Source organism: Apodemus sylvaticus, chromosome 5, assembly GCF_947179515.1.
Source record: "Apodemus sylvaticus chromosome 5, mApoSyl1.1, whole genome shotgun sequence".
Lineage (NCBI taxonomy): Eukaryota > Metazoa > Chordata > Mammalia > Rodentia > Muridae > Apodemus > Apodemus sylvaticus.
Window position 1 is genome coordinate 96,117,884 of NC_067476.1, and position 13,692 is coordinate 96,131,575.

The 13,692-nt window shown below is 41.9% G+C and overlaps 1 protein-coding gene across 1 annotated transcript in view; it reads left to right on the plus strand.

Moving 5' to 3' along the window:
- LOC127685716 (formin-1-like) overlaps nt 1-13,692 on the plus strand; it is a 248,884-nt gene that overhangs the window by 211,307 nt on the left and 23,885 nt on the right. The window contains exons 14-15 of the mRNA XM_052183177.1: nt 6,273-6,324; nt 11,006-11,155. Of these exons, the coding sequence (XP_052039137.1) occupies nt 6,273-6,324; nt 11,006-11,155 (202 nt within the window). The remainder of the gene's footprint in view (nt 1-6,272; nt 6,325-11,005; nt 11,156-13,692) is intronic.

Below are 13,692 nucleotides of genomic sequence, written 5' to 3' on the forward strand. Positions count from 1 at the left end.
AAAAAGTGGTATTTGTAAAATAGTAAACCACTTCTTCCCTTGAAGATCAAATAAGAGTAAAATGAGATGGCAAAGCATAAACATGATAGGAAGGATCCAGACTCCATTGTTAAATGAGAAACTTGACATTTCCTATTGAACACAATATAACTACCCTTAAATAATCATAAAAGTTCTCAACTAAGCCTGTAATGGATGCTATATCCTAAAAGAAAAATATTATTCTAAAGTGTTGTAATAACTGTCCTCAAATCAAGGAAGTGTGGGAAAGAAAGAGCTCACCTCACTGCACCTGGCCTCACCAGGCTTGTCAAATACTGCATCTGAACAAATGAAATGTCTGGGGAAACTCTGCCTTATGTGACACCATCTGCCACTTCCCCAACCGCATCTGCTCACTTGTCAATTTCTGTCACATTTTGATAATTTTTGCAGTGTTTTATATTTTTCATCTGTCATAGTTGCCTGTGACCAGTGATCATGTGTGTGTGTGTGTGTGTGTGTGTGTGTGTGTGTGTGTGTATGTGCTCACAGAGGACAGAAGACAGTATCATATCTCCTAGAGTTGGAGTTATAGGTACTTGTGAACCACTGGACTTGGATGCTAGGAACTGAACTCAGATCCTCTGTAAGTAGGAAGTGCTCTATGATGCTGAGCCATCTCTCTAGCGCCATCACTTATCATTGGTGTTACCAAGTGCAATTGTTTCAGATCCCTTCAACTCTGCCTATCTAACACTGAAAGCCTACTCTGTAAATAGGGGTCTCTCTGTCTGCTCCATCAACTAGCACTTTCCTCATCTCTTTCTCTTCAGACTTTGCTGCTCCTCCTGACAAAGTCAGACCAGTTAGTAGAACTACAGTGGGCAATCAAGGGAAATGAAGAGTTCCCCAATTCAAATCTAAACATGGAAATGGTACGGTCTAATGAGAAAGGCATCCCATATCAAGCACAAGACAGGCAGAAAGCTAAAGTTTTGTGCACCAAATAATTAGCCAATCAGCCAATGCTAAGGAAACAGTCCAGAGGATTTGAAAGTGCTATTTCAGTCAATATATAAATATTAGTGATCTAAATAGAAGATCAAACCAGCCACATCTCCTATTCTTTGAATGCTGAGGGGAAGTGACATGGCTACAAAAGAAAAGTTTAAGGAAAGATTTCATCTTCATGACATGAACATAGAAATTAAACTAGCAAATACTGTTATCCAAGCTGCAACATATTATACACAGTTCTAGCTTCTGGTTACTGATATTACTGGCTGCAACAGATGGCTAATAAACATGAAAAGTCTTCATATCGGAAGACAATATCCTGTAGGTCTCCTTTAGCTACAATACAGAGTAGAAGTCAGGCATAGTCAGACTCACCAGGGACTAATGCAGATGCTGACTATTTGCTGTTTCTCTGCTATGAACATCCAAAGACACTTAAGGATACTAACTCTTCTCTGCTTGTGCTCCACAAATGGATCAAGAAAGCTTAGCTGACAGCACATCTGTTTACAACATGATTTACTGGATCTTCTAAGCCCACTGTTGAGACTTATTTAGAAGGAAGCGGGGCGGAGGTGGGTTAGCCCTCTCAAAATGTCACTTCTTACTAGCAAGACATCTGGTGAACCAGGAGCTCTATTTGTGATGGGCAATGAGAGGAAGGTTGGTTTTTGCCCACAAACTTAAGATCTATTCTACATGTGACTTTTAGTCTTGTTGAATACATTCATTTTGTGATGCTATAACCACTACACTTAATTATTTCCTTGGGTAAATAGAGGCAAAGTCGATTGAAAACTATTCTAGAAAAGACTCACCATTATGGACTGTAAAAAACGCATCTATGGTTCATGGGAGGAGCTTAAGTTAATTCCTACCGGTAGGTTTGACGTTGAGAGGGTGTAGTCTTTGGGGCAATAACTGGAAATGTAATGCACATGGAAAATGAATTAGGATCAGAGTCTAATGATGTGGTTGACTTTTTCCAATCTCAAGCAACCAATGAGTTGCTTCTCCTGGATAAGCAAAGAAAGCAGTCTCATAATCTCCTGGTAAAGATGTTAGGCTATAACTGAAATAACATCAAATCATTTGCCCAGGGGTTTTACCACCTACAGTGGGATGGACCTTTCACATCAATTGTTCATCAAGAAACTGCCCCACAAATTGTTCATCAAGAAACTGCCCCACAAAGCATGAGAGATCTGGTGCAGGCAGTTCTTCAACTGAGGCTACTCTTTCAAGGTGACACTACTTTGTGTCAAATTGACAAAAATGGACCAGTGTAGCTGTGCATGAGCTTGACACATTTGTAGATGACAATATCAAAAGGTTAGACACTCTTAGACATGCAGCCTTGACAAGAAGTTTGGAAGACAGAATTGGTGCTAAGAATCTTCTATTGTTGGAATTCTTACTTTTAAAAATCCCTTTATTGTCTTAAAAACTGACTTTATTTCTTAAATTGTAATATAATTATTTAACTTCCTGTATGCTTTTTAAAAGTGTCTTGTAAACAAGAGATAGTAGCAAAGTGAGGATGTGTATTATCTTCCTATATCTTCTGACAACACTTCCAAATATATTCCTCTAAGAAGTCTGTCCACTCTACCCCTACTAGTAATGCCACAATTTAAATTGTAGTAGAAAGAATACTTAGAAACACCAAATTACCACCTACATGACTTTTCCTAGTAGATCAAGTATATTCCATATGTAGATCCAGGGGTGTTAGCTAAAGTTGCCAGATAAGAGACATGTTCACAATGTTTATTAACATCATTGTATTGTGTTTGGGGCTTGGTTTTCAGCATATCAGTATCCCAACTGTGACCATCTAGACTAATTTAGCAACCTTTGTGGGCTTTGTCTGTGCTCTGAAAATCTCCTGCTACCACTTACCAAAAATTGCTTACAAGTGAGTCCTGTCCCCTCAGGTTTAACACATTTCTTCCCTGACTAAATTGAAAGTTCTGTAGAGATGCAGCTCTGCTTTCCAGTAGATCCCAAGCATCCTAGAATGGGCTCTGGCACTTGGAATATAAGAGCAACTCACCTCATTCACAATGCCAAGAGCTGCTTCAGGCTGGTGTCACTAGTTGCCAAGGAAACTATGGCCAAGTCACTGGTTGCCAACGAAGCTATGGCCAGCCAGAATATTCTCTTTGCTGTATGGAATATTGTTGAACATTAGCGTATCCTCTTTTTTATCTCTCTGAAATATGGAAGATGCAGGAATCAGACCAGCACCTCACATCTCTTGAATGAAACAGAGTCTTCCTATTTTCCTTTCATTTCCCATTCACCCACACCAGGACTTTAGGTCCAGTACTGAGAAAGGAGGGATGACATTTGAGAACAATGGGATTTTTACACTTGGCTCAAAGTTACTTTCATTGTTAAAAATGTTAGAATTTGAGACTCTGAATTCTGAATACAGTCTTTAAATGTTTTCTTTCTAAATAACATATTTGATTGCCTTAAATGGAGCATTTGATAACTTAAAATGTGTCAGTGGCACAGCTGGAAATGTCACTCACTGAGGTGGTGAATTATGTTAGGCTGGTAGGGTGTCTACTTCATAGTCTATCCTTTTCTGTCTGTACATGGCCCCTTAGCATTGGGAATGAAAGCTCCTAGTTACTATCACTTTCCTTAAAACACTTTCTATCAAACTCTCAGAAATTTACAATTCATTGCCTCTTGCATTTGGAGATGTTGTTTCTTTTTAAATCACCATATTCATGGCAATATTGTAGTTCTTATCTACTGCTTTATTCAGTTGGTATATGCTATTGCTTGTCACTGAGTTCCTATGTGGTGACAACTTGGCCATAGCTAACTTGCCACGTAATGGACATGGCCATTTGGAAACTGTCCAATGACAGATCAGGGCATAGGTACTCCGGGAAGACCACTCATGCTCAAGGGGAAAAAATTCCTTCTATTTAGCCGTGCACACAGTTTAACATCACTGGGCACAAATAAATCATTAGTTTGTTTCACATTTGAGGGGGACTCGAGCTTGAGAGATTCAGGTTAGTTCTCAGCATCTCATTGGCAGAGAAGCAGAGTAATGCACAGAAAATTCTATTGAGACTCTCTGGGGAGTCAAATAGCAAAGGAGAGCCACAGTAGCAATCGGTCCTCTGAAAATGATGCACTTATCAAGAAAGATCATTTAATATTGGTGCAATCTTATTACTTGAAACTACATACACACACACACACACATATATACATATACATATATACATATATACATATATATATATATATATATATATATGGAGAGAGAGAGAGAGAAAGAGAGAGAGAGAGAGAACACCACATTGTCTCACTACTTAGCTTATGTTTATATTCTAAATATTCAGTTGTTTGCTTAGGAAAACCAGTATCTTTCTTATTAAGTCCTTTGTGACAGATACAGATATATATAATCACATGAAGTCACTTTTCTCGTGGAGCTTAATTGTACTGAGGTATTATAGGCAGATGAGTAAAGAAATCGTCTAGACTGTTGGGTGGAGAGAGGCAGAAGGTGGGGAAATGACCCAAGAAGGCAGAGACCATAAGAACAACTTGGGGATGACAGGTGACAATGGATGTTCTTCTCCTTAGTGAGACCAGTCAGAGAAGGTGGCCTATGGGCTGAGGCCTGCATACAGTGAGGGAGTCCCAGGTACTGAGGCTGGGCAGGGTACTCCAACAAGGAGAAACACCAGGAGCAGGGTCTCAGATACTCACACTCAATATGCTCAAACCTCTTCTGACCACACAAAAACATGAGCACGGAAAAGAAAGGGAGATGTTTCCAAGGAGCCAGGGCCTCCTAGGACATTGTGAACACTTTAGAAGTTATGTCAAGTATGACGACGTCAGAGAGGAAATTTGAACTTACACTTTGAAAAGAGGATGAAGTGGTAAGAGTGGCTGTCAGGTCAAGGAAGGCGCATGTGTTGTGTGGTAAACCCTGTGCCTGCATTATCTCATGTAACCTTGACAGTAACTACTGTGGCTATCCTTAGAGGGCAGATGAGGCAGCTATTAAAGCATTTGATCATGAGTAACTTGTCCATAGCCACACACACAGGTAGTAAGTGGCAGACCTGGGTTTTTGTTTGTTTTTTTCATTCATTCATTTATTTACCTCCTGAGCTCAGCCCCCTCAAGTCCCTCCCAAACATAGCCTCTCCCTCTGAGAAAGGGGAAGCCCTCCCTGCATACCAACCCACCCTGCCACATGGAATCACTGCAAGACTAGGCACATCCTCTCCCCAGTTCTGGAAATAGGATCCTCAAGCAGGCAACAGAGTCCAGTTGTCAGCGGACCTGCGTGAAGACCAGGCTGCACATCAGCTACATATGTCTCAGGGTAGAGGAACTAGGTCCAGCCCATATATGCTCTTAGGTCGGTGGTTGAGTCTCTGGGAGTCCCCAAGGCTGATTCAGGTTTTATCAATGCAAATATTATATATCCTTTAATACTCTTCATGGAGTATCCCAAAGAAGATAGATATGATTGACTTTTTGTTTATTCATTTAAAGTTATCGTACGTCTCTCATAGGTTATACTGTGGCCTACTTTTTTTTTCCTGGGTATTTTAAAGTTATGAGTGTTGTTTTCATACATAATGATACCATCTTCAAACTGGAAATTTTTGTAAAACACTCCAAACAAAACCTTATTAAATAATCCCAAAGCAAAAGCTCTTCATCTATAGATTCATAATTGTGTCTCAGTGTTATTAATTTCCACAGTGATCTTACATGCTTTCTTTCCCAATGCATTTACAAAATGTTGACCTGAGAAAATCCTCAGTAGGTTTACCCCACACTGTGCTGACCTGGTGAGTGGGAGGGAGGCTAGGATTCTTGTTCTTGTTCTGGAACCCTGCAGAACTGCTGCAGACACTGTTGTAGTATGTTCGGGGGTAAGAAAGAATACATTGGGCACATGGTAAGGATCATGGAGAGGCCGACTATAGCTCAAGCAAGCACATCCATCAGGACTTTCCCGATTTATATAATTTCCCAGGTATAGTTGTTTTCATTCCCTTTCCTTCTCAGGAGTATCTCAGACAAACCAGAATTATTTGGTTACAGCTATAGCCATGTTGAAGAAGAATGGATCTGGTCTGGACTCCAGGCATGTGACACGGAATGCACTCTTGAATTCCCGTAATAATGAGTGGGCATGATCAAAGCTATATGATTGCACAAAGGATATTATGTTCAAAAATGGTTTAATCATACTTATTTCTTTTTCACAGCCAAAAAAGAGCACAAGACGGAAGAAAGTCACTTGGAGAATGCACAGAAAAGGTAAGCAGCTGTGATTTGGTCTCTATTCTTTCTCAGACTAGACATCCTCTCTTTTTATTATCATAGGGAATAGTTCCATCGCTACACAACCCAACCGTCAGTCTCTAGAACAGTGTCTGAAACTGTCCATAGTCACACACTCAGGGGTAAGTAGTGGACCCAGAGGTTGTCCCCGCCCCCATTTATGTATTATTTACATCCGATAGCAGTCCCCCCACTCCCAGTCCCCTGTCACACAGCTCCTCTCCCAACAGCTACTCCTGCACTTCCTACCTCCTTGTGCAGCCTTGTAGCATTTCACTTTTATGACTAACTTATCTCACTTGCACTGTGTTTGAGCAGCCAGTGCTTTGGTCCTGTCAGTTGAGACCTCTGTGAACAGTGAGCCCTATGAGACCCACCTGCCGTCAGATACACTATGATCCCATTCCATCCTCTTGCCTCTCCTCCCAACTCTGCTCCTGAACTGGCTTATGGAAGTTAGGAAGATAGATAGCATCGTAACTAGGTTAGGCCAATTGCATAAATAGCTAGGAAGTTATTTCAGTTTCTTTGCTCAGATCTTAGAGGCTTTTATAGTCAAGGGACAGAAGGAGAAAGGAACTACCTTCTGCATACAGACACTCCGACCAGAAGTCAGAAGAGATCCTAGAGTTCTTCCTTTGAGCCTAGCCCCCCTTCCTGACCCCTGCTTCTCTCAGTAGACACCAGAGTATAGCTATTACTTCACCAGACTCTATATGTTCGAATCCCCAAGGGAAAGGTTCTCTTAGTTCACCGTGCCAGTCCCTTGGGTGTACCTCCCTTCTAGAAGGGAGTGTAAGGGGGTATTGTCCTTCAGAGGAGAACACTGAGATATGTGATAGGAATATTGTTCAAGGTAATTAAATGAGGGCATTGGTCTAGGAAATAGTGTCTAAGGGAAAAAAATCGCTGAGAAGAATTTCACAGCGATGAACATAAATAAGAGCGCCTGAATGAGGACTGAGCCCTTTTCTTCACTCTAGCCATAATTCTGAAGCGTTCTAACAACCCAGAGACAGGTGCCAGCGCTTAGTCCTGCATCCTGCCCGAATCTGCCAACAAAATTAAGATGCCGATGAAAGCAAGATGAAGGGCCAGTCCTGTCGTTTCCTAAGTGCAGACATGTTCTCCGGGCATGAGCAGCACCCTATCATGATAACTGTCGAAATTCAAACAATTACACGCTTGTGCTTTCAAATTTTGGCTCCCCTCAGTTGGGCTTACCCCCACATTGCTCTTTCTTTCCTTGGTGTGTAAAATTAATGTCAGAGACTCAGCACTCAGAGAGGAGACCATCAACAGGGGCAGACTGGTATCAGGCCAAGCGGCAGTTCAGCTTCCGGGGTGCACGTCAAGCTTCTAATCCCTTTTCAAGCCTTTTGCTGAGGGGCAAGGGGCTCAGGCTGGTGAGGCCCAGGCTGCTGCTGCACATTAGACATGCTAAGGGAGTCATAACTTTGGGTTGTCAGCATTTTCTGTGGCTTTGTGGTGAAGGTAGTCTAGCTTTCAGGTCATACTTGAAATATGTCAGATCTCATCTTTAATGTAGAAACCACGGTTGTTTGCTTGCACTCTTTAAGGAGGCTGTGGTCAGTGTTGCAATATTCGTGTGAGACTTAGTAAATTCCTATGTTTGATTCTCAAGAGAAACAATTTACTCTGAGGCTAAGGGCTATTTGCTTTCCCTAAGCAGTTTCTGAAGGCACACATGAGAAAACAGTAAGGGGAAGTGCTCCGCGCCAGCATCTCCACACCAAGTGTAGAGCACTTCGCTTTTTTGGCTCTGTGCTCTTTGTCATCTGTCCTTAAAAAAAATGTTTGGCCAAATTAAAAGGATGTAGATGAGACAAGGAAATGTAATGGAGTAGAGTTGGAAACCACTTTAAAGTGAGATTAAAGAAGTTGGTATAAAACAAAACATATGATTAGAAATTAATCTTTTTTTAAAAGTTGGGAGTTACATTCTGAGAATTGGACATTTCAAGAAGCACGCAGCATCTTTTGTCTGCTGTCTGTTGGAGAAGAGTCTTCCTGGCAGTTAAATATTAGTAATTTTTTTTTCTTGTCCAAATTTCAAGTTTTCGGTACACTGTTCTGTGAACCAAAACTAAATTTTTTGTGAAGAACATTTTGGCTGGAGATGGCAGTAGTCTGGACATTATCAGGCAGTGGTGGGTTCATAGTGCAGCGCTGAGCTTTTTCCTCAATAGAAAGGAATCACTGGGGTCAAATGAGGCAGGCACCTCCTCAGAGTGGCTGTCTGTCAGCATTGCTCTGCTGTCATCAAAGACTCTACTTGCTTCTTCTGAACAGAGTCACTTACTCTACAGGTTCCCAAACACTTAGGGGAAACATACTGAAATCTAGTGTCTTTTTATTTTCATCCTCTCTGACAGAGGTGAGCAAGGCCTCCCAAATCCACTCCCTTGAACTCACACACACACACACACACACACACACACACAGGACAAGAGGCTAGGAGGACAGAGTTTTGGAAAGAGAAACCCCCTGGCCACTGACATATTTGTGATAAATGTTGGCAACAGTGTTGCTTCTGACTCCGTACCAGTTTGTCTAGAGTGTCCAAATGTGGTTCCAGATAATGCAGAGGTGTTCAGGTGATGGAGGAATCATAGCAATTAGTCATATGTGCTCAACATTACACCCTGCTATGAGATGGGAAGACAATGAGTGCTCTGGATACAGAGTAAAATATTTTCTCTCCTGTGTCAGTGTGCATACAAACCCATGTCTGTGTAGGAAGTAGAGAAGGAAAGAAGAGGAAAAAGTGGTGGCATGCCATCCTGGGGTGACCCATGCTCGTGTGTGACACATGAGTCTGAGGGAGGATGGGAGGAAGTGTGGGAGGTGCCTGTGGCGCGCCCATAACCAACCGGAGGGGAGAGCAGAATATGCATGTCACAGGGAGTTGGGAACATGAATAGAGACCCCGCGCTGACAGCAGATGAGGTGATTCAGTCTTCCCAGGATTCCACTGTCTCATCGATAAGATAGAATGAGAATATTGGAAATATTGAAAATGTTAACCTGACTGGCAGCTCTAGTTCCAAACCCAATAACCCAGTAAGAAATCCACAGCCTGTCTCTATTGGTTGTTTAAGTGTCTGTCTATCCTCATATTGCAATCAATATAAATTCCATGGTGAATGATGCAAGGGTATATGATGTAGAGTACTCATTTGGTTTTGTCAGTATTTTGACAGCTCTAGATGTGGGGAGAGAATAGACTTCACTACTTTCTTTGATTACTGATTTTGCTTCAAAATGTGTGCATTTGGAATCATTAGAAAGTCCTTTGGAGATTACTGCCATCATTGCCTCTCTCCACTTAAACACTTGTAGTCTTTTAATAACTAGGAGCCAAATTCCCTGGCCAGTAGCTTTAATTTGCATTAAAAACAGATTTGTTATTTACAGAAGCACACAGAATTTATGAGATTTGGAGCAGCAGCTCCAGCTTGGATCTCACCTAATCGTAGCCATGGAATCAATTAACAGTTCATCTGTGAAATGTGATAAAACCTTATGAGATACATATTGCCCAATAACGGAGGAGGAGATGAAAGTATACTCTATAATAGTCACAGGGCTTCGGGGTTTTACAATCACCACTGAATAGAGTCCCATTAGAAACTCAGTGTTCAGGATGGCCACAAAACACACCATGCCTGAGCAGATGACAGAGCACTGAGTAGTAAACCTGGCTGGCCGTTCCTGCTTTGATTAGTTTCCAACACCCTTGAAAGGGGGCTGTTTAAGAGTGTTTGCTCTTGGCAAATGAGCCTGTGAAGCTTGGGGTGGGTGAGGGCGAGGGGGGGGGAAGACTCAGTTCAGAGCTATAAATCGCTGCCAAGCCAGTGCCTCCGTGAAGGGCTGCTTGGGAGGCCCAGGCCAGCGGGCAGCATGCCTTCACGGGCAGGTCACGGCATTATCCAAGAGTCTACCTTAGAAAAGCCTGAGCTCCTTTCTAACCTGATTGGCGTTTGTTTTTCAAACCCTTGCTAGACTCACAAGGATGTATGTCTCTTTTTTTATTATTTTTGTAATTAATTAATGTATTTATGTATTGTATGTCCGTGGTTTATATTCTTCCATCATGGTCACATTAAAGGCCATATAGTGTAAATTTCTTATTTTACTCTTGAATCAATGAGGGTAAGATGTCAAATGATGGGGCCAAGAACTAGAACATGCCAGAGCGCAGAGGGGACAAAAGTGTTCTGATTTCTCATGTTCCCAATCTGCCATCCAAGTGGCTACTATTATTAGGACAGTCAATATGTCCAGGTCTGACATATAATCATTAAATACAGAGCAAGGATGAGAAAAATTGACTTGCACTTAAGATGGAGAATAAACTTAAGCTTAAGTTACATAACCCCCAGAATTCTGCTGTTCTTCAGTTCACACAGATAAGATGTGCCCAGTAGCTTTCCCAATCACGTTGAATGGAATGGCAATTGTATTTAGGCTTCCCGAGGTTTTGAGCACTCTCCAGTAACTGTGAGCCCTGACTCCTGTGTCAGGGAATAGACATGTGGGGAGCTGCCCGCACTGTCCCTTCTCAGTGCCCTAATGGGTTTTAGTGTTGACAGTCACTTATCCCCTCCATGTTCCCCCCCCCTACCTTCTGCAGTTTTGAAACAACAGTGGGATATTTTGGAATGAAGCCAAAGACTGGAGAGAAGGAGGTCACCCCCAGCTATGTGTTTATGGTGTGGTTTGAGTTCTGCAGCGACTTCAAGACCATTTGGAAGCGAGAGAGTAAGAACATATCTAAAGAAAGGTAAGGCTGGACGAGGCACGGATGCCTCTGGAGCAGCTCCCCAAGGCCGCTGAAGTGAGCCTGGCTCACAGCTTCGCCCTTTTCTTTTGCATCAAGTCAACATCTAGGAAGGATTCTTGTCTCAAGAGTTCCCAGAGAAATTCAGGGAAAACTTGCAGCCCCCGTGGGCAAGATACACTCACATGATCTGATAAAGCTCCATTCTCTTAACCCCTTCCAATTACTAGCTAGTAAATGAAAGGAGAGTTGTGCTAATTTGCAACAGATTGCTTCTCTGTGTATTTTCACATGGGCCTAAGCTAAATGAGGCAGCCTTGCTGTGGCAGACAGTACAGACAAATAAAAGTGAATGCTTTTTCCCATTAATATACTGCATTTGCATCAAAGGGAACTCTCCCCAGCTCAGGCCACACTTCACACAGTGTTGAAGCCCCACGCTGGATTTACAGCATCACTTCTGACTCCCTGTATCCTGCTGAGGACATCAAACTGTGCCGCTCCTTGGCCGCCCTGCAGCCTCTTGATTTTATTAGTTTGGGGGGGGAAGGGGGAGAAAAAAGACTCAGCTATGAACATAGGCACTGTGTGTGTGTGTGTGTGTGTGAGAGAGAGAGAGAGAGAGAGAGAGAGAGAGGAGGGAGGAAGGGAAGGAGGAAGAGAGAGTGAGACTTTAGCCCTCTTTTTCAGAAAGAAAACATTTCTGTTTAACTGTGGCATTCAAGGCTGCCATGAATAATCAATCTATAAAGGGTGTCAAGGATTGAAACTTTAAACAGGTCTTATCTCTAACTACTGAGGAACAGGATTGAGACTGTTGTTATTCAGGAGGCTAGAGAAAGGAAAAGAAGGTTGTACAAAGTCAACGTGAAAGAGACTGTCCACTGCTGTAAACAATGAGACACAAAAATTCCACAATAAGTATTCTTGTTCTCTGATTTGCATAAACTGCTATCTGTGAGGGTTTTCTATATGAAGACAATGCACACTAACATGCACTTTACACTGGTTTTATCAAGATGAAAATTTAGAGATTTTTATTCAATATTGTTAAATCTCTAAATATTTTTTCAAGGATTTTTTTAACATGTCTTTTCTTTTTTTTATTTAATTTTTTTATTGATATATTTTTATTTACATAGAACCCAACCCCCACTTTTTTTTTAAAGTAAGTTAAAACTTCTTTTTCATCTGGGCCTGGGTGTGAATGACCATACCTACAGTTTAAGTACCTAGAAGTCTCGAGAAGGAACTGGCCTTCAATTCCAGGCCAACCTAGAATACAAAGTGAATTCAAGACTGGATTGCACCATGAGACCCTGCCTTAAAAAAAAAAAAAATTAAAGGCTATTTATCTGCTCATCATCCCAGCATTTCCTCTTCAGGAACAAGACAAATTAAGACTGAGTGTGGTCAAGCAATGTGTGGAGGTGCGTGTCTATAATCCCGGTCCTCAGGAAGCTGAGGGTCGGGGATAGTTGTGAGGGCAATCTGGGTTTGTATTGAGACTCCATCTGAAAAAGACAGAAAGAAACTTTAAATGTTTAAAAGCCAAGAACTCAACTCACAATGCAGATAAAGTGAAGCAGAGACAGATGACTTTCAGCACAACAAGGTGACCATGATTGACACATCACTGCATGTCACAGTGAGTAGAGAGGACTCTACTGGTTGTAACACAAAGACACGAGCATTTGAAGCATTGCCCTGGACAGTTTCTCCAACTGGACCATTATGCCACATATACAGAGTACACAAAGACGTCTTACAATAAATATGAACTACTAGGTGTTAAGAATATAAAAATTAACAGACATTGAGAAAGTAGCTTGCTGAACATATGGAGAAAAATAATTCTGAAAAATGTACCCAAGTCTGCATTCTCACCCATAGTAGTGTTGCCTAAATTAATGTCCATAGAATAAGTCTTTTTGAGGCTGGAAGAGTGAAACTCCTCTTCTTGATCTACTGGGGACTTCTGGTTCATTGCCAGACCACTCCATCTTCACACCCTCCTTCAACAGGCTGCCGGGCTACAGGGAGTTCTGAGCATATACACAGCCTTTGGGGATTTTCTTCTCAGATTTTGAGGGTAGTTCTTAATGAGTTGTCTCTGAAGCCCCCTAAAATGGTCCAGAACAAAGAAACAAAAGCAGAGAGGGTAATTAATTGCTTTTTGTTTAAAAAAAAACTGTAGAAATCTTGAAGTGCATTCTACACTGTATCACACCCACCCTGCCCCACACTCACAGAAGGTATGGGTCTGCTGAGGTAGAGACCATTCATCTTTCAGAGTTTCACCTTTTCTCTGATTCCCAGCGTGCACATTCACAGCATTGCTTCCTGGGTACAGCTGGGGAATTGCTTGCTTCACACTCTGTAAACCAGCACCTCCCCAGGGTCATGACTTCCCAAAAGCCTTCGCTGATCATTTAGCGGTTTCCGGGGTCTCTTCATTGCAGCTCTGCTCTGGGGAGATGGATCACCAGGGAAGGGTCACCCTGAAACATGACTAAACTGACTGAGAAAAGCCTACCATT